Source organism: Salvia miltiorrhiza, chromosome 8 (genome assembly GCF_028751815.1).
Source record: "Salvia miltiorrhiza cultivar Shanhuang (shh) chromosome 8, IMPLAD_Smil_shh, whole genome shotgun sequence".
NCBI classification, from domain to species: domain Eukaryota; kingdom Viridiplantae; phylum Streptophyta; class Magnoliopsida; order Lamiales; family Lamiaceae; genus Salvia; species Salvia miltiorrhiza.
The window spans coordinates 50,918,825-50,931,743 of NC_080394.1; the positions used below are offsets into that span (position 1 = coordinate 50,918,825).

At 37.8% G+C, this 12,919-nt stretch overlaps 1 protein-coding gene across 1 annotated transcript; it reads right to left on the minus strand.

The window, feature by feature from the left end:
- Nucleotides 1-2,882: 2,882 nt before the first annotated feature.
- LOC130998628 (uncharacterized) lies at nt 2,883-4,205 on the minus strand. The gene has a single exon (XM_057924039.1). The coding sequence runs from the start codon at nt 4,203-4,205 to the stop codon at nt 2,883-2,885; it is 1,323 nt and encodes a 440-aa protein (XP_057780022.1).
- Nucleotides 4,206-12,919: the final 8,714 nt, after the last annotated feature.

Genomic DNA, 12,919 nt, shown 5'->3' on the forward strand with positions numbered 1-12,919 from the left:
GGGCCAGCGTATTAACATCATTTCGATTTCGATTCCTATTCCCCATCGATTGAGTGGCTTCGCTATCAGATTCTTCGTCTGCCGGAGGTCTCCTGTTACCCCTTGTTCTGGCCATAATCTAAAATATCGCGGTAAAAAGTAAGAGTTGTGCGACAAAAACAGCGATAGGTACTAATTCTCATTGATACTAAGAGATTCGTCGTCCCATTTTTTTTATACACGTGTTGGCACTGCTGTACTTATTCTACAGGTTTTTGCAAGTTCTAATCATCTAGATAAGTAATCTCGAGGACATGAGAAGAAAAAAAAAATGAAATAAAATCTAACTTCATCAAGAAAACTTAAAGCATCATAAATATACTTTTGACTTTTACCTCACTCGGTAGCGATGTGGCGGTTGCGATGATGGTCATTTTTCTTAAAAAAAAAATTATTGCATGTCTACAGAAACGTAGACCTGCTCTGATACCATACTGTGACGCCCCAATTTTCATTAAAATAATAAAGTGCACTTTGAATAACATAAATAAGATTTTAATACTTAAATAACTAAAACTCAAATCCAACTGAGAAAAGTAAATAAACATCATAAACTGAGTCTTTATTCCAATTGAAAATAAAACATTATTTCTTCTTTCATCTTTGACCATCATTCGCCCCGCCTTCCATCGCCCGAGTCATCTCCTGAAAAAGATATTGTTTTGGGGTGAGTACAATAAACTCAGTGGGGTGCATTTATCCATATTATAAGAATCACAACAAAATATAAGTGCAATAAAAACTGTCTGCTCTTTCATATTGCCCGAAAGCAATAACTTTCTGTCTCTTAGCCCGAAGGCTATATAACTTTCTGTCTCATATAGCCCATAGGCTATAACTTTCTTTCTCATATAACCCGTAGGCTATAACTTTCTGTCTCATATAGCCCGTAGGCTATAACTTTCTGTCTCATATAACCCGTAGGTTATAACTTTCTGTCTCATATAACCCGTAGGTTATAACTTTCTGTCTCATATAACCCGTAGGTTATAACTTTCTGTCTCATAACTTTCTGTCTCATATAACCCGTAGGTTATAACTTTCTATCTCATATAACCCGTAGGTTATAACTTTCTGTCTCATAGCCCGGAGGCTCTGCCTGCTTCTCACACATATAAATTGAGTAAAACGTATAATAAGGATAAATGTTAAATGCAACGTTATAACCCCACCTTTACTTCTCTGTGACACGTGTAAAGTAATTAAAGATTAAGTCTTGCGCGCCTCGCCTAAAAATTAAATAATAATAAAGTCATAATTAAAATACGATCAAACAATGATTATACATCCACATAAAAATATATACATATATATATAACTATTCTGTCCAAAACCATGTATCGATATTTTAAATGAAAATGATTTTTCTAAATAAGAACATTATTCTAACCCTATAAGTATATATATGTACACGTTTGCATCATAAAAAGTCTATATATATACACTTGTTTTTGTAAAAACACAAATGATTAATTATTAAATCACTAAAGCAGACATTTGTACTCCAACAGGATATATATATATCTATACACGTATATATATATATATTATATGTTTAAACATAAATAAATTTAAAAACATGACTTGATACATGCATTTAAAAAAGAAGTCTCGTAGCTATCACCTATACACCTATACATAATATATATATAAAGGACAAAAGGTCAAACTAAAATTGTTAGTAGTTATATATATATATATATATATATATATATATATATATATATATATATATTCATGGGAAACATAAATGATATACTGACAAGACAAAAGGGAATGATGGCTTCAGTAGGAAATGAGATTTACAGTTCTTCAAGGAAATAAAGTGAATACAGAGGGAAGGGGAAAAAGACATAGACCAGGCGAAGGAGAAAAGAAAATGCGAAGGAAGAGGAATACCTCACCCTGAAGAAGGAACGCTGTAATTGTTTTTCTTTGGGTGTATGGAAGAAGGGGTCAAGAGCAGCTATTTATACTACGAATTAGGGCTTTATTTTTGGGAATAAGCATCAATCAAACAAATCTTTCCATAACTTCATGATCATCAAGAAGGAAGGTGAATTAGGGTTCTCTGATCTTCCTCAAACAATTCACGTGGCTGAACAATAAATTATTATGGGCTTAAGCAATGGGCTTCAATAAAAGAATTTGGGGCTTTATTAAAAGAGGTAATTAGTACCTTGTAAGAAAATGAAATCCCCCAACATAATAATAATAATAATAATAATAATAATAATAATAATAATAATAATAATAATAATAATAATAATAATAATAATAATAATAATAATAATAATAATAATAATAAAATGCTTAGAATTTATTATGATTAAATGCTCATGCTCATGAAATAACTAGGCGCGACTTATAAGACTTAAAATTTAATTAACGAAAAAAATAAGAATAATAAAAATAAATTTCTTTGTAGTTAAAAAAAATTTTGGGGCACTACAACCTTACCAACTAAAAAAAATTTCGTCCTCGAAATTACTTAACTGAGTCAAACAAAAGAGGGTATCTAGATCTAATGTCATCTTCCTTTTCCTATGTCGCCTCAGTATGATCGTGTCTATTCTATTGGGTTTTGACTAAAGAGATTTCTTAACTTCTTAACACATGAACCTTTCTATCCAAAGTGGCTATCGGGTGCTCATCATAAGTTAGGCTTCTATCAAGTTCTAGCTCGATGTGATTTTCAATGTTGCCCGGGTCGTGGACGAATTTTCTCAAAGACGAGACATGGAAGACATTATGTATCGAAGTAAAGCTTGGCGGCGACGCTAACCGATATGCTACCTCACTAACTCGTTCGAGAATATCATAGGGCCTGATGTAACGAGGTCTTAGTTTTCCTCCCTTGTCAAACGATCTATTCCCACCACCTTTCCTGAGAGAATTCTTACCTTCAAGGGTTGTATCAGCTTTTCGTAAAATCTCCTTGCGATAAACGAATGCGAAGCACTGGAATCAAATAGTACTATAGCAAACTTGTCCAGAACGGGTAAGATACCTGACATAGTTCGAGCCTCTCCATCCATCTCTTCCTGGTTCATGGCATAAACTCGTGCCTCTCCCTTGCGGGCACCATTGTTGTTGTAGTTCAGGTTCCTCTCCATATTGTTGTTGTTGTTGCCGTGATTTCTTCCCCAGTTATTGTCCTTATTTCGCCAAGTTGGGACGTTGTTGTTGTTCGGGACATTCGTATTCCGTGCTTCTGGGCAGTTCATCGCCATGTGTCCTCCTTTATGACATCGGAAGCATACGTTCTCGCCAGATTTGCACTCTCCAAAATGGTAACGCTGACAACGTGGACAAAGAGGTTTGTGCGGCGCCAATTCTTGGACGTCTCCCTCATTACTCCTTGGTTTCTTTTCTGGCTGGGAGTTTCTCATTTTGTCTCGATCATCCCAGTGCCTCTTTTCTCCAGTATGTTGAGGTTGAGCCACAGAGTTGTCCAGTTTCAGGCGTGATGTGACTGCTTGGGCTCGTTCTAAGATTTCTGAGTATGATGTGATGTTGAGAGCCGCCAAATGTCCACCAATCTCAGGGCGTAACCCATTCTCAAACCTCCATGCCTTCTTCTCATCAGTGTCCACCAAGTGAGGGGCAAAACGGGCTAGTTGGGTAAATTTCCGCTCGTATTCCAGCACGGTCAGGTTCCCTTGCTCCAGGTTCATGAGCTCTATCTCCTTTTGCTTGCGAAAAGCCTTTGGGAAATACTTCCCCATCACTTTCTCCTTGAATGTCCGCCAGGTGATGGCTCTCACCTGCTCCTCAGTAAGGCTAGCAGTTTCTGACTCCCACCAATGCCCTGCATCATCTATAAGTTGGAAGGCCGCACATGTCACCTTCGAGTCATCTCTACAACGCATGTAGTTGAAAATACGTTCCATCTGGCGCATCCACTCCTCGGTCCCTAAGGGTCCTTCATTCCCCCTTAGAATTGGTGGCGCCATGCTTCGAAATTGGGCTACTACTCCATTTCCACCTTCTGCTTGAGGTTGATGCGGTTGTTGAGGCAATACTCCTCTCAGTGCTTGTGCAAGCACGTGGGCCAGCGTATTAACATCATTTTGATTTCGATTCCTATTCCCCATCGATTGAGTGGCTTCGCTATCAGATTCTTCGTCTGCCGGAGGTCTCCTGTTACCCCTTGTTCTGGCCATAATCTAAAATATCGCGGTAAAAAGTAAGAGTTGTGCGACAAAAACAGCGATAGGTACTAATTCTCATTGATACTAAGAGATTCGTCGTCCCATTTTTTTTATACACGTGTTGGCACTGCTGTACTTATTCTACAGGTTTTTGCAAGTTCTAATCATCTAGATAAGTAATCTCGAGGACATGAGAAGAAAAAAAATGAAATAAAATCTAACTTCATCAAGAAAACTTAAAGCATCATAAATATACTTTTGACTTTTACCTCACTCGGTAGCGATGTGGCGGTTGCGATGATGGTCATTTTTCTTAAAAAAAAAATTATTGCATGTCTACAGAAACGTAGACCTGCTCTGATACCATACTGTGACGCCCCAATTTTCATTAAAATAATAAAGTGCACTTTGAATAACATAAATAAGATTTTAATACTTAAATAACTAAAACTCAAATCCAACTGAGAAAAGTAAATAAACATCATAAACTGAGTCTTTATTCCAATTGAAAATAAAACATTATTTCTTCTTTCATCTTTGACCATCATTCGCCCCGCCTTCCATCGCCCGAGTCATCTCCTGAAAAAGATATTGTTTTGGGGTGAGTACAATAAACTCAGTGGGGTGCATTTATCCATATTATAAGAATCACAACAAAATATAAGTGCAATAAAAACTGTCTGCTCTTTCATATTGCCCGAAAGCAATAACTTTCTGTCTCTTAGCCCGAAGGCTATATAACTTTCTGTCTCATATAGCCCATAGGCTATAACTTTCTTTCTCATATAACCCGTAGGCTATAACTTTCTGTCTCATATAGCCCGTAGGCTATAACTTTCTGTCAGATATAACCCGTAGGTTATAACTTTCTGTCTCATATAACCCGTAGGTTATAACTTTCTGTCTCATATAACCCGTAGGTTATAACTTTCTGTCTCATAACTTTCTGTCTCATATAACCCGTAGGTTATAACTTTCTGTCTCATATAACCCGTAGGTTATAACTTTCTGTCTCATAGCCCGGAGGCTCTGCCTGCTTCTCACATATATAAATTGAGTAAAACGTATAATAAGGATAAATGTTAAATGCAACGTTATAACCCCACCTTTACTTCTCTGTGACACGTGTAAAGTAATTAAAGATTAAGTCTTGCGCGCCTCGCCTAAAAATTAAATAATAATAAAGTCATAATTAAAATACGATCAAACAATGATTATACATCCATATAAAAATATATACATATATATATAACTATTCTGTCCAAAACCATGTATCGATATTTTAAATGAAAATGATTTTTCTAAATAAGAACATTATTCTAACCCTATAAGTATATATATGTACACGTTTGGAAATACTCGTTAGAAGAGAAGATCGTATCTTGAAGGCAACGTTTTGAGTCTATCGGAGGCGGCAGAGGTGTGTGGATTGGCCCCCTCCGACCACCTCCTCCTCCGCCGCCTCAGTTCAGCGTCGCCTTCGATGCACTCCACGCCTGGATGGCCACCTTTTCAGACGACTTTCAAAGGCGTCTTCTCCGACCCATCGATTTGATGGGCATTTACCCGATCTACCGATCTGCCGAGCGCCATCAGCCGATCTGCAGCAGATCTGCAACAGGTGCCTCTCCTCCGGCTCCGGCTCCATAGCCGATCTGCAGCAGGTGCCTCTCCATGGCCGATCTGCGCGTCAAAATTTTCTCCGATGGAGAAGGAGATTTTTGAGCGAGATCGTTGACCCACCAACCTTCCGCTTCCCACCCAGCAACGGCGACCCCGTCGGCCGTTGCCGTTCCCATCGAATCCACCCCCACCGGCCACCGAGACAGTCGCCTCCGCCGCCAACAGTCTCCACCGCCGAGCTTTTGAATACTCTCTCCATCGAGACCCACCCACCTTCAGCGTTCAGCGAGATCGTTGACCCACCCAGTTCGAAGGAGCTGCTGTGAGATCTGGGCCGCCGTCGGCCTCGATCGCCCGCCCCGCCTCCTTCAGCCGCCGGCAAAGTGGTGGTGGCGATACGCCTCGCTCACCGCTTTAACCCCATCTTTAACCGCTTCTCTGGCGACTTCCACGCCGCGGTTTCTCTCGTGTTCTCAGGTTTAACAGCTTTCCCGGTCCGAAGCTGGGTTGAAGTTGGTTTTCCGATTTTCTCCGGCAATAGGAGTGGCTGTCGGTTTCCACAAACATTTGTCCGGTGACGGCACTCCTCCCAACAAAGGCAGTCAATGCTCCTTTGTTCAAAGCATGCTTTTCTGTTTTTCTTCTTGGGGGTTGCGCTCTTTTTGACTAACGCACTATCCGCTCAAGAGTGGGCGCCAGAGTTGAACAAGTGCGGTGGCTCCTTTTTTTTTTTTTTTAAAAAAAAAAAACGATCTCTTTTTGAGTTTCGTGCCCTTAGTCTGCGTTTTGTGCTCTCAAGGGATTTTTATCTTTTTCTTTTATAATAAACCTCAATTTAATAATATATGTACACGTTTGCATCATAAAAAGTCTATATATATACACTTGTTTTTGTAAAAACACAAATGATTAATTATTAAATCACTAAAGCAGACATTTGTACTCCAACAGGATATATATATATCTATACACGTATATATATATATATATTATATGTTTAAACATAAATAAATTTAAAAACATGACTTGATACATGCATTTAAAAAAGAAGTCTCGTAGCTATCACCTATACACCTATACATAATATATATATAAAGGACAAAAGGTCAAACTAAAATTGTTAGTAGTTATATATATATATATATATATATATATATATATATATTCATGGGAAACATAAATGATATACTGACAAGACAAAAGGGAATGATGGCTTCAGTAGGAAATGAGATTTACAGTTCTTCAAGGAAATAAAGTGAATACAGAGGGAAGGGGAAAAAGACATAGACCAGGCGAAGGAGAAAAGAAAATGCGAAGGAAGAGGAATACCTCACCCTGAAGAAGGAACGATGTAATTGTTTTTCTTTGGGTGTATGGAAGAAGGGGTCAAGAGCAGCTATTTATACTACGAATTAGGGCTTTATTTTTGGGAATAAGCATCAATCAAACAAATCTTTCCATAACTTCATGATCATCAAGAAGGAAGGTGAATTAGGGTTCTCTGATCTTCCTCAAACAATTCACGTGGCTGAACAATAAATTATTATGGGCTTAAGCAATGGGCTTCAATAAAAGAATTTGGGGCTTTATTAAAAGAGGTAATTAGTACCTTGTAAGAAAATGAAATCCCCCAACATAATAATAATAATAATAATAATAATAATAATAATAATAATAATAATAATAATAATAATAATAATAATAATAATAATAATAATAATAATAATAATAATAATAATAATAATAATAAAATGCTTAGAATTTATTATGATTAAATGCTCATGCTCATGAAATAACTAGGCGCGACTTATAAGACTTAAAATTTAATTAACGAAAAAAAATAAGAATAATAAAAATAAATTTCTTTGTAGTTAAAAAAAATTTTGGGGCACTACATCAGAGGTTTTCATGATATTTATCCTTTATTCATCAATAACTAGTAAGTAACCTGTCGAAATTCGACAGGTCTATTAAAATATAAATTTATGAAATTATTAATGCATTTTTTGTTTCGTGAATTATTTTTCACAAAAATAGAGAATTTAATAAAATTGTTTTAAAGTAAAAAAGTTATACTCCCTCCGTCCACCAAAAAAAGTCTCATTTGGAGTTCGGCGCGGGTTTTAAGAAAGTTGTTAAAGTAGGAATAAATGGAGTAAAAATAAATTTATAGGAGTAGTGTTAATGATAATTTTAATTGCTTAATCTTTCAAATTACAAATAATTAATTAACTATCGAGTAAATAATTTCAGCAAATTGCAAACAATGTCAGTGAATGGATAAAGAAATCCAACAAATTTAGCAAATTTCAAACAAATTCAGTAGATGGTAAAGATTTTCAACAAATTCAACAAATTTCGAACAGAAATTCAGTGAGAAGCCATAGCCAAGAAGGTGGAGCAGAGAGATTATTTTGACAGAAATTTCCCAGAATCCATTCTCATTTCTTTGCATCTCCCAAACCCCATCGCCTAAAACAAATATGCCAACATTAAAATCAATTCCTAAAAAAAATACACCACCATCTATCTTAACCAGAAAATCACCGATGAATCAATTCCTAACAATTGCACAGCCTACCCAAATCCCCGAATCAATTGCACTTTTGAAACAACTCCCCAACTCAAAACTCTTTTACCCGTCGCACACCCCCCTCCATCCGCCCCGCCCCGCCCCTCTCTCATTTCTCCACCATCACCCCACTCCCACGCCGCCGCCTTAAGAGCAGGAGAGCTTGCAGCTCTCGCCGGAATCTCTCTTCCTCCCGCCGGAGACAAAGGTCTCGTCGCTGAAGGAAGTGCCCTTGAGCGCGAGGATATTGAAGGGCTGCAATGCCCTTCTGATCTCTTTCTTTCGTGTCACCATGGTTCAAGAGGTAGTAGGACGAGAGCGAAGGGACTTGCGAGCTGGTCAAGATTTAGTTTCACTTTGCAGTTAGTCAGTTTTAGTTAACAAAAGGATTTTGCACAGATAAGAAAGTAAATACTGAAAGCGATAAACGACAAAGGGATTTTTATGTGGTTCGAAATCTAATTCCTACATCCACGGTCAGTAGATCACACTGACAAACACTATGAGCTTATGCTTACGGGTGCACAGCAAACCTTGAACTGAAACCACATGTTTCAACACCAACACACTGGGTTGGATTTCTCAAACACACTTAGCGCGCACTGGGCACTAAGCACTCTTTGGAGTCAGAACATTGGCCTGAACTCCACACAACTTCAAACACTCTTTTCGCTCAGTTGAAAATAGGTTCGAAAACTACCAATTAGATCACAGAGAACAGGCTCTCTGTAATCAGTAACTTAGGCTTTGGATAAATAATATTTGCCTAATTAAGGTTCTAAGAGAATATATGTAATCAGCAATGAACTGATTTTTGGCTTTGTGATTCTCTTCTTCGATTCAAACTTTGGAAGGCTTTGATTGGCTGAGTGACGATTTCGGCAGCGTTTCAGCTTGTGTATTTGAATCGATGAAGATTGAAGTGATCCTCGAGCTCTATTTATAGGAGAGGTCTTGAATAGATCCGTTGACGGAGATGGTCTTCAAGAATTCATCCGTTGGAGAGTAATTCGAATTTTGTTGAGGCTTCAATCTTCGAAGTTCCTTGTTTGGTGAGAAACGGCTACTCAGGTACAGGAGGTAAGGCGCTTCTGAAAAGGTAATCACCAAAAAAGAATGCTCTGCAGAGAAAGGACGATCCTCTATATCTCTGCATTTAATGCGGTTGTACTCTGATTGCGTGGCTTCCTTTTAACGTTGGAGTTTCAGTCCTTGGAAGAATGTCAACTGATACTTGACTTTAGTATCAGTCCGCTGATTCCACGTAGCCAACATTAGATGAATCAGTCATAACTGATTCTTTAGTTGAGAAACTCGTTCTAATCAAATATCAGTATTTGACTTCTGCCTTTAATTGCGAATATTCAGTCGAGCTCTTCAGTCTTCAGTCTTCAGTCCTTCGTTCTTCATTCTTCATTCCTCCGATCTTCAGTCTTCAGTCTTCAGAACATTAGCTAAACTAGAAAATGAACTCCAACACTTGAGTTCACAAAGTTCTAGTCTATTATAAAGAAAACTTAAGGATTTTGGTATTATCAAAACTAGGGCTAAGATATTTCATTAAGTTCCCAACACTTTGTATAGCTAGACGGATCAAGAAAGCTGAAATAACTGAAGACATCATCTCGACTGAAGAAGTGTTTGACAAAAAGGCTCCACACGAGTCTAGAACACGCGGAAGATGCAGACTCAAATGAAAGCTCCTAACTGAAGAAAACTGCATCAAGAATGACTGAAGAAAGAAAGGCCACATGGATAACTTCCAAGACACGCCGCAGTTAATGAAGAAGTCAGAGGCATTGATTTTAGAAGAATGTCCTTTTCAATACCCGAGCAAGAATAAAGACGTTATCTCCAACGGTAGGATTTGAAGAAGAAGATCTCCGCCAACGGATATATTCCTCAGAGACGCCTATAAATAGCTAAGAAGATCTCTCAAGAAAGGTGTGAGTGATGAGAGGTGAAGAAAGAAGATTTCGATTCAATCCTCAATGCCAAAGCTACAGTAGAAAATCAATTAGAGCTCAATATTCCTTAAGTATTGAATCGATGAAGAGAGTATTTCACTATTGTAAAATCAGTTCTACTGATTACCTAAACTCTCTTAGTATAACTAGGAAATTTTCATAGATAGATCATTAGCCTAGTTACTGATTACTTGAGATTCTGTACTCAGTAATCCTAGTTGGTATATTACAATACCCCATTTTCAAAAGAGCGAGAAAAGTGTTTGTATTCGAGTTTGAGACTTAGACCGAGCTTAGTGGTTGTTTAGTACCAGTAAACTAAACAGTTAGGTTGCTTAGCACCCGCAAGTTAAGTACGAAAATCCAACTCAGTGAGTTGGTTGCTGTAAGGTGTTTTCCTTATCAGTACAGGTCGCTTTGCACCCGTAAGCATTGCAGTTAGGTTTGCGTTGCACCCGTAAATATCGTGGCTAGGTTTGCTATGCACCCGTAAGCATATGTCCAGAATATTCGTCAGATTGATCATCTGGCCGTGTATATCGGAACGTTATTTTTCGAACCACGTAAATATTCCTTGTGTTCTTACTTGCTTTTATTTTCAGTATCTGCGCATATCTCTGTTTCTATAATACTGACTAACTGAAAAGAGTAACTAAGGGATTCTCTGTGAAGAAAATCTTTCAAGGCTATTTCACTAAGTTTAATATTCCGCTACTAGAGTTATAGGTTCAACTGATCAATCTTTCGATAGTCAGTTAGATAAATAACTCTACTTTGTTTTACTTACGACTGAAGCCTTGCTTGGACTAAAGTTAATTGACCAGTTCGATTAACTGATGTCACCCACTGAACCTCTGTTGCAGTATCAGTCGCCCATCTCTTGTTAACTGAAGCACGCATTTTCAAAGCACTAAAACTGTCTTTCAGTACAAAGACAGTTTTAAGTAACCTCCCAAAAATAGCCTACATGTGTATTCCCCCCCCCCCCATACATCTGTCCTTTCAACCCTCAGTGGATCCAACAATTGGTATCAGAGCAGGTTGTTCGAAAGAACAATTTGTTTTGATCCAGTTCTACTGAACTAGATTCTATTCAGAAGGGTTGTCAAAAGATTTTCAAGAGTTTCAAAATTTTCTTTTCTCTATGTGCTATGTGCTCTTACCTGTCTGTGATATCTGCTTTTTACACAGTCGCTAACCCGCTCTTTCAGTTCTCTCTCTCTCACCATGAACGACTCAACGACTGAAGTCAAGAAGAGAGTCGATTCACACCGATGACCAGATTAGTCATCAGAAAGAAATCTCTGCTCTAAAAATTTTACATCTAATGGATTTCTCGTAGTATTGTCATCCAGATAAGATTGCTCTTTTACTTGAAGGGATGTTCAATAATCAAGGATAGACAAAGGAATGAGGAAGCAAATTACACCAAGTCCATTCACACACACTCATTCAGCCGAAAGATGAAAGCTCCATCAGAAGCCAAGTTTCATCAAATCTGAAGAAAAATGAGCTGATCAAGAACCACTTCAGAAGATGTCAGAAATGCAACTGAAGGATCAGAAAGGAAAGTCAAATCTACCAGCTGCATCTCAGTCATCTAAAGAAGTTCTTCAATTGAAAGAATATTCAGTAATTGCAACTAAACAATCATCAGTCAAATTTACCCTGCCATCAGTTAAGGGGAACCAGAAGAAGCTACCAAGGATTTTATAAGAGGTATTGACTGATTACAACATTCAGTCGACGAGTAAGTGTTTCTATTCCAAATATTCTATGTGTTGTTGTAATAATGTTGAAAGATATATTTTCAACTAAAAGTGCGAATTTTAACCCGCCCTTTTTGCAACTTATCGGATAAAAAGTTTTTCAAAATCTTACTACTGTTCACCCACGTCAGCACGTATTAACTTGCTCCACCTTTTAGGCTCACGATTTAGACGGTGACTTAATGCGGATGCAAAAATTCTCTTTAATCGGATTTAATGACCAAATCCGAACCGCAGCTGTCAAATCATTATGCCTTTTTACCTTCCACACTATTTAGCCATGCATTTTCATCTTCTCTCATTAGTCTTTCCTTTGCTTAGAAAATTTTCATTTCTCTGAAAATTCCTCTTTAGAATTTTCTCTCATTGGACTAACCTTTCATATCCACGAAATACTTGTGAGATACTTTTTAAACCTTTCAGAAAGGAAGTTTTGATGAATCCAGAACAAGAGAAGGTACTTATTCGATGGAAGGATGGTGATGATCAAAAATCAAAAGATCACTATCTTATCAAAGAAGATGAAAGCTCGCCGGACCAGAGGATAGAAGCATTGAAGATCGAAGATCCAAACCAGTCATGTGTGTCGCGCTTAAGACGTGATCCAGACGATTGTTTCAAGTCCATCCTAATGACCGTCTCAAGGTCACAAATCATACCTTATGTACATCCCCAGGAGAAATCAGCTTCGTCCAACCTGCCTGGGATGTGAAGCCATCCGATTGTTGGAACAATCCGTTCTGCAGGAGTATTCTACGCAGTCGGTGGCCAAGATGGACCATTTCTCATCTGCAA